General features: G+C 40.3%; 1 protein-coding gene across 4 annotated transcripts in view; it reads left to right on the forward strand.

Moving 5' to 3' along the window:
* LOC115209428 overlaps positions 1–9356 on the forward strand; it is a 92324-nt gene that overhangs the window by 42451 nt on the left and 40517 nt on the right. For all 4 annotated transcript variants that reach the window (XM_029777841.2, XM_029777843.2, XM_036500905.1 and 1 more), the window contains one exon: positions 8617–8840. In XM_029777841.2, coding sequence (XP_029633701.1) covers positions 8617–8840 — 224 coding nt within the window. The remainder of the gene's footprint in view (positions 1–8616; positions 8841–9356) is intronic.

Consider the following 9356-nt stretch of genomic DNA (forward strand, 5'->3'; position numbering starts at 1 on the left):
TCAGACCATGACAGTGTATCTAATCCAGACTCGGATCATAATAGTGTATCTAATCCAGACTCAGACCATGACAGTGTATCTAATCCAGACTCGGATCATGACAGTGTATCTATCCAGACTCAGACCATGACAGTATATCTAATCCAGACTCAGACCATAACAGTGTATCTAATCCAGACTCAGACATGACAGTGTATCTAATCCAGACTCAGACCATGACAGTGTATCTAATCCAGACTCGGACCATGACAGTGTATCTAATCCAGACTCGGACCATGACAGTGTATCTAATCCAGACTCGGACCATAACAGTGTATCTAATCCAGACTCGGATCATAACAGTGTATCTAATCCAGACTCAAACCATAACAGTGTATCTAATCCAGACTCAGACCATGACAGTGTATCTAATCCAGACTCGGATCATAATAGTGTATCTAATCCAGACTCAGACCATGACAGTGTATCTAATCCAGACTCGGATCATGACAGTGTATCTAATCCAGACTCAGACCATGACAGTATATCTAATCCAGACTCAGACCATAACAGTGTATCTAATCCAGACTCAGACCATGACAGTGCATCTAATCTCGCAACACCAGCATGGAAAGTCGATATAAAATGATGATGATGATGATGAAGTGTATGTGTGTGCATGCTTACATACATATATACACTCACTCTATATATTTGGGTTGTCTACAAATATATGGGGTTTTTTTTATATTCAAATCATGGCTATTAATTTACAAAACTATACACACACACACACACATCCACCTATCCATACATACATATACGTATGTACATTCATATGTGCATATGAATGCATGTACAACCAGCTCCATGGTGGAAAGTGAAGTTTAAGACCATGCTGTAGGTGCAAGGGTAAGCTTAAAGTTAACCTGAAAATGACAAGGATTTTCAAAGAAATATTTGAAAAATCTGCATTGAATCATAACAAATAGAGATTAACATGCTATAAGAACAATGATATTGAGCTGTGTGGATCATCTTCAAGAAATAAGAGCAATGACAAAGTCTCGAACTAATATGCCATCAAAATAAAACAGAACTCTAAGAGTACTTTTATATGGTTGTTTTTACCTGCCAGAAATAGCAACTAAATCATACTCTACCATCTTAAAATTGGGAAGGACATATTGAATAATGTAGTTCTAGATACAATCATCATCATCATTTAGCGTCCGCTTTCCATGCTAGCATGGGTTGGAAGGTTCAACTGGGGTCTGGGAGGCCAGAAGGCTGCACCAGGCCCAGTTTGATCTGGCAATATTTCTACGGCTGGATGCCCTTCCTAACGCCAACCACTCCGTGAGTGTAGTGGGTGCTTTTTACGTGCCAGACGGGGCTGGCAAACGGCCATACTTTAAACATACATGCATACTTGTAACATGTGTACATCCACATGATCGCAAAATCATGGTTTCAATTCAATATGGTTGCAAAATAATATGAGATTGTTCTAGCTGAAATCACAGTTAACAAGAAGCCACAAAACAATAACAAAAACTTTTTTTAATTGCTTAAAGAAATGTTTTTTTGTCTTTCTTTTAATTGGTAGCAGCAAGTGCTGAGAGTTTGTTTCCTACTAAAATAAATCTTTCAGAAACATGATGTGAGATTATCCTTTTTATTTTGTTTACTTTGTCTCTAGGATTTCGAATAAATTTCAGCTGTTCAATGAAACAACAAATTTTAATAAGTTCATTGTTTCTTTTATTTATTTTATACATGATTTATGTTCATTTTTATTTGTTTAAAACTCATGAGCAGCTGTCAGTGCATGATATTCAGACTGTTTTATGTTTATTTTTAATTCCAAAACCTTATTACCAAGAGTATATAAGTAATCAATAGTAGAGAAAGCTACATATAGGAGTTCCTACAAACAGTGTATTATTAACTCCTCTGTGATATCTTTATATATAAAAGTCAAGTTGTGTGTCTGTCTCCTACGATTTAGATTCCTAACTACTCCCACATTTTGCGGTGCAGTTTAACCAAAACCGGGTATCTTATAGTCGTGATTCATATCGAGCCCTTCTGGGTATTAGCATGAGTCTACGATTTTAAAAATAATTTACCATCATTTTTTTCCATTTTAATGCATTTTTTCGCTATTATATAAGGGAAGTAACTCTCTAAAAATGTCTCCGATGAGTCAACGATTTAAAAAAAAATTTACCATAATTCTTTTTTCCATTTTTAATGCATTTTTTTGCTATTTTTTGGCTATAACTCTCTAAAAATGCTTATATAGTTATTTCCCTTACAAACCTGAGCAACGCCGGGCGAAACTGCTAGTTACTGTATATTACTATGACAGTTAGCAGATGCCTGAGGACTAAGCCTTAACGGACTCCAACCTTAATGCTAATTTTATCACTGAATTCATTATTGAGTCTCGTTTTACTGACTGTATCTTTGTACAAGGTGGTCTCAAAAAGTTCTCAGTCTAGCTATGTTTAATATAAAAAAAAATAACTTATTTACATAAGTTTTAACATCATCTCCCTCAAAGTAGTCACCTTGCACTGCAATACACAGTCCCAGCATTCCTGCCACTTATAGAATCTGGCCTGGTAGTCATTTTCTGTGAGTCGAGGACTTCCAGCGCTCTGCACTGGATATCGACAGTGAGGTTTAAAGTGGCGACCTTTGAGCTGCATTTTCATCTTGGGGAAGAGGTGGAAGTCAGCAGGTGATAGATCTAGTGAATAGGTCAGGTGCGGAAGCAATACCATGTTTATGGCAAGAATCTTATGAATGAGGAGAGTTTAGTGACGGATTGCATTGCCATCGTGATCCACAGTTCCAGTCATTTTCATTGAATGTTCTCCCTCGGATATTTCAAAACGTCACAGTAGAACTCTCAATTGATGGTCTGGCCCTGAGGAACAAATTCTCGATGCACAATACCACATTTCCAGGAGTGACACCCATGGCAGGTCTTCCAGATTGCTCATCATCTCCCAGGAACATTTTTCGGATCTTTTCGGTTTGAATGGCAGTTTTTTCTAGCAGTGTCATATGAAATTGTCACCAATAATTATGACCCTAGAATCGATCTATTGCATTTCAATCTGTTTTAGGGTTAGGAGTGGGGGAAGGGTATCTTTTTTTCTTCACAAATGTAAATAAACCCAATCTGTTTCTTAAATGAGGGACATATTCATACGGCACAGAATGCTTTTTAACTCAATAGATGTCATTGATTGGTTGAAATTGCAGAAATTGAAGAAAAAAAAACAACAAATATCTTACAGACTATAGAATTTTCTCAATAAAGCCAAGAGAAAAAGATGTTTTATAAATACATTCTACTAGTATACAAAGTTTAAAATTTTTTAGTTACCTAGAAATTATGTTTAAAAACTACCATTCAAACCGAAAAGATCCCATTTTTCTTCTTTTGAAGTACCCATGGCCACTTGAAACACTGCATAGAGCCAATTGCCTTGTTGCCGTAATCATGCCAAAGCATGCTCAATGTCCGTGTAGCAGACTTCCCAAGTTTAACGCAAAATTTCACATTGGCTCTTTGTTCCTGTTAATGATAAATTCAGACCACAGCATACGCATGATCACAAAAACACAAATTTCCCAACTTGCAAAGTAAACACAACAATGTCACTCAGTACACTGCACACTGCCCCACGAAGGTCACTGCTAGCTCTCACTGCGCATGCAACTGTGTGCTGCCATCTGTTGATATGCTACAGAACAAGTTCAGGAACTTTTTGATACCACCTCGTACATAGTTTGTACACCCTGTATAAGCTATTTGTCTTCAACTAATCTCTTTAATGACCAACCAAATTACTGAATTACCCTGTCAAAAGGCCTTTACCCAATCGATGAATACCCTGAATAGTGGTTTACTCTCAGCCAAGTATTTCTCCTTCACTTGTCTCACTAGGAAGATTGCATCCATGATGCCTATTCTAGGCACAAAGCCAAACTGCATCTCATCTAGGTTTACTGTTTCAAATCAATTATGTTGTGACTCTCTCTATGACTTTCATAGCTTATCCAGCCTGGGTGATTACCATGTATTCTTTCTTACCAAATATTTTAAGCATCTCTGCAACTATCCTTGATAGACCAGCTTTTCCTTTATGTCCTTAATCATTCTATCTACCATACTGCTATCAACTTGAAATACCTATTTCTTTACTACCCACAAGGGGCTACACACAGAAGGGACAAACAAGGACAGGCACACGGATTAAGTCGATTATATCGACCCCAGTGCGTAACTGGTACTTAATTTATCGACCCCGAAAGGATGAAAGGCAAAGTCTACCTCGGCGGAATTTGAACTCAGAACGTAGCGGCAGACGAAATACCGCTAAGCATTTCGCCCGGCATGCTAACGTTTCTGCCAGCTCGCCGCCTTGAAATACCATTCCCTCTGTATGGTCAGCATGTGGTAGCCCTTCTTTATCCCATGCATTCTCCACATTCAACAGCCTTTCATAATGGCACTTTCATGCCACTTTATTGTCTTTATTGGCAAGTAACCCTTCAGCATTTTGGATACATTTCTCCCTAATGACATTTCAGTTCTCTCTCACACTGCAGTACATGTGAAAATTTCTTCCTTGTTGCCTCTCCCTTAAACTAAGTATACCTATCGCCTAGCTGCCCTTCTAGCTACTTGATAATGCTCTCTACTCACACCTTTCCAAGTTTTTCAAGTAACTCTTAGCTTTTACAGCCATATTGTTCTACCACTAAATCACCTTCTAATCTGTAACCTTAAACAAGTTATTTTGTCGGAATCCCCAGGTATCTGAATCTTTTTCTCTACAGTCATACACGACAAGTAGAATTTCTCTAAATCTATTCTAATTGTGAGTTCTTTTAGCTTCCATGTCTTCCTTCTCCATGTCGTCTTCTGTCTCTTTACCTGCCTAGCCCTGACTCTGAAGTTACTTTTCTTGAGTAGTGCATTGTTCACCAGGAAAAGCTTTGGTATTACAATGGTCTGTCCATTCCATTCTCTGATGAAAATGAAATCTGACTTGAGTTTTCACCAGATTAGCAGGGAATAAGGTGGTTAGCTAGCAACTTGAAGTCTATGTTGCACACTGTTTAGTTGCAACACCATACTCCAGAAGCCTTACCTCCTCCCCAATTCTCATACCTATTTCTTTACTACCCACAAGGGGCTAAACATAGAGGGGACAAACAAGGACAGACAAACGGATTAAGTCGATTATATCAACCTCACTGCGTAACTGGTACTTATTTAATCGACCCTGAAAGGATGAAAGGCAAAGTCGACCTCGGCAGAATTTAAACTCAGAACGTAACGGCAGATGAAATACCTATTTCTTTACTACCCACAAGGGGCTAAACACAGAAGGGACAAACGGATTAAGTTGATTATATCGACCCTAGTGCGTAACTGGTGCTTATTTAATTGACCCCAAAAGGATGAAAGGCAAAGTCGACCTTGGCAGAATTTGAACTCACAACGTAACGGCAGACGAAATACCGCTCAGCATTTCGCCCGGCGTGCTAACGATTCTGCCAGCTCGACGTAGCCATAGGCTCCAGGGATATCATAGAATCCATCATCCTACCAAAGTCTCCACCTGTAATAATGAGCATACTGTCAGTTCTCATTAAGTTGGTCTATAGAAGAATGTCAAATGTAATTACTTATTTATTCACATTGTTTTAAATTAATCATGAATTATTTTGTAGCTTCAAGATTTTGATGATATGATTGTTTTTAGATTGTTGTTGTTGGTTAGGTGTGAGACACCAGATCTGGCCAATTTGAACATAAAGCAGATAGAATAGTCTGGCTGGTTAAAAGCTAAATGGTTAATAAATTATTATTTTCAGATCTTTCAGGCTGCCCACTGGCACTGATGCCATTCTTGCAGGCCCCTTCAGACTCTTACAAAAAGCTTTGAACCCCAGTCAGCTGCAAGTGCATGTACTTTTCTGCTGCAGTGCATGTACTGTCCTCAACTGACAAAGTCCTCACTCCTACACCAGATGTTCTGGATGCTCTCTGTCTCAGATATCCGGGCCCTCCAGAAAATATCAGGGATATCAGAGACACAGCCTTGACTATGACATGGCTGCTGCCATGAGAGTCTTCCCTGTGAGCAGCAGTGGTGGAGCTGGTGTCCTGCAAGCTGGTTGCCCTAAAGATTTAATTTTGCACACTCTGCCAAGGTGGACACATGCTTGTTCCAATCTGTCACCATTTTGACAGACTGGCTTCTTTATGCGGATCTCCCCTGTCATGCCCTAGATCTTCTCTTCCTAGCCAACCTGATTGTCCTGAAGAAAAAGGATGAAAGCATTTGTCCTATAGCAGCGTGAAATGTCTTCCTTCATCTTGCAGCTTGGCTAGTTTGTAGATCAGTCAGTGATGACCTGAGTGAGGCACTCATCCTTGTCCAGCTGGGGATGGGAGTCAAGAGTGGTTGTGAGGTTGCTGCCCATACTGCCCGACACTTTATACGGCACACACATCCTTCATCTCCTTGCCTCTTACTGAAGTTGGATTTTAAAAATGCCTTCAATAGTGTCAAATGCAACCACATCTTGGAAACATGTCTAAACATGCCCCCCTCATTATATCCACTCACATACCTCTCCTATGGTACACGCTGCTCGTTCATAGCTGCTGACAACAGGATTGCTTCTTCCACAAGTGTCTGCTGGGTGACCCTCTTGGTCTACTCCTTTTTGCTCTAGCTGTCAACAATGTTGCCCGATCAGTCCACTTACCCTTCAATGTCTAGTACCTGGATGACACAACCCTGGGTGGCCCAGCTGAGTCTGTTGTTAGGGACCTTCAGCAGGTTATAAAACTTCTTGGACTTGAGATCAACCCATCCAAGTAGGAGGTGATTAATGTGAGCTATAGCAAGGCCAAATTTCGAGATGCTATACTCAGTATCCAGTCTGTCTTGGCCAGGGTTCAGCTGACACCTAAGGATGCTGTCTGCATGCTTGGTTCCCCCAATCCTCCCAAAAAGGTATAATAGAGTGTCTAGAAAACAAGCTTGTGGGCTTGTCCAGGATGATTAATTGATTGCACCTTATTGATGTGCACTTGGCGGCACTCTTCCTCTTAAGGAATTGCTCTGCCTAAGCTGCTGTTCTTGCCACTGTGCACCATATCGCTCTCTCAGAGACCACCTCTGTGATTTCAGCAACACCATCCAGTACTGTACCAAATTGATGTGCAATGTCAGTTTTGACAATGCTGGCTGACAACAGGCTAAACTGCCTCTTAGATTCAGGGATCTTGGTCTCTGATCTGCCAACGTATCTTTCCTTGGTCTCCTTCAGCTGCACCCTCATTGGGAAGATACTCCATGAGATAGCCATATCTGATGTGGCCCTGAAATTGGAGTCAGCCCTAGCCAGTTGGACCACTGATGGGCTCGCCATCCCCCAGAATATATGTCCAATGCAACTGGGACAACATCAGATGCAAGTCGACCCTTGAGCAGCTAGAGACATCACTAGATCAGCACCACCTTGCATTCCTCCATTCCACCTTGTAGCCAAGTAGAGGCACATGGCTCAATTCAGTGCCCTCTTCATCTACTACTACCCTTCTAGATGACGTGTGCACCCATATTGAAGTTGCCCGATACTTTACTCTCCACATGTGTGAGTTACACAGATGTTGCTGCAGAGCAGCTGTAGCATGGATCAATTCCTCCAAAACACCATGCTAAATGACATAATCAGAAGGGGTTTGACACAGCTGGCTTCACATCTCAACTTGAGCCATTCAAGGGAGGCAGATCTCTAGTATGGGACACATGCAGTAACACATTCTCGAGCTCCAACCTTGCAGTATCTACTGCAAACCCTGGGGTTGCTGCCCATAATGTAGAGGAGAAAAAAAATCAATAAATACAGGAGCCTGTCCAGCTACTATCGGTTTGTGTTGGTTGCCATTGAGGCGTGAGGTTTTTCTAGGACCCTATACTACTAAGGCGGTGAGCTGGCAGAAACGTTAGCGCACCGGGCGAAATGCTTAGCTGTTTTTCGTCTGTCGTTACGTTCTGAGTTCAAATTCCGCCGAGGTCGACTTTGCCTTTCATCCTTTCGGAGCCGATAAATTAAGTACCAGTTTCGCACTGGGGTCTATGTAATCAACTTAATCTCTTTGTCTGTCCTTGTTTGTCCCCTCTATGTTTAGCCCCTAGTGGGTAGTAAAGATATATATACTACTGATCTCCTCTGCAAAATAGGGATGACAGCAGCCCATTGGGAAAAATGAGCACTGCAAGTTGGAGTGGCTGCTGCAGTGAGTGGCACTGGCCATTCTCTGCAGCAATACCGTTGCAGTCATTACCATGAGGCACAGCTGAGCACCCCACTTGCTCTGGGATATGTGGCCCATCGCCTCCTCCCCCTCCTTTTTTTTCTTTTTTCTTACTCTTCTTTTCTTATCTCTGTTCTTCCCTGATCTTTTTTGTATTCTCATGAAATAAAAAACTTTCATCTAATTTGTAAAAAAATATTTTCGCATTTTTCTCTTACTTTATTTTTATTAATTTTCTTTTATTTTTTTCTTTCCTTTTTTTCTTTTTCTAGTATATTATAATTTGAAGAGACTTCGCATCATGTCTTCAAGTTGCTTTCTTCGACCACTTCCTCTCTCTATGCTCCTACTCATCTCATTCTCCCTTGTATATTTGGTCTTTGATGCATATTCAGTCTACAAGATCCCATTTCGTCTTCTTCCACGGAAAACTGAGCATGACCGAAATCGTGACTATTCTCGGTGGCCAACCTACAAGCACATGAATTTCAATAATGTAAGTCAAACTGAATTTATACATTGATTTTTGTTCAGGAAGTCATTGATTTTTCTCATTATCTATCTGTTTTATTGAATTAAACATTTACAGCTGTGTAAACTGTACTGTATCAACCTACTTTAGAAATGAATTAGCTTTGTAGGTAAGCTATTGAATCCCTTGCTGCAAGTGGAAGTCCAGTATGGACATGTTCTGTATTGCCTTTTCACTCCAACTATGTGATCTGGTATCTGACTCTGACTCACTTGCAATGTTATTTTTATTAAATTTGTGGGATCTTTTCGGTTTGAACGGCAGTTTTTTCTAGCGGTGTCATATGAAATTGTCACCCATAATTATGACCCTAGTATCGATCTATTGCATTTCAATCTATTTTAGGGTTAGGGTTAGGGGTGGGTGGAAGGGTATCTTTTTTCCTTCACAAATGTAAATAAACCCAATCTGTTTCTTAAACGAGGGACATATTCATACAGCACAGAATGCTTTTTTACCTCAAATACGTCAGTGATTGGT

Source organism: Octopus sinensis, linkage group LG3 (genome assembly GCF_006345805.1).
Source record: "Octopus sinensis linkage group LG3, ASM634580v1, whole genome shotgun sequence".
Taxonomy (NCBI): Eukaryota; Metazoa; Mollusca; class Cephalopoda; order Octopoda; family Octopodidae; genus Octopus; species Octopus sinensis.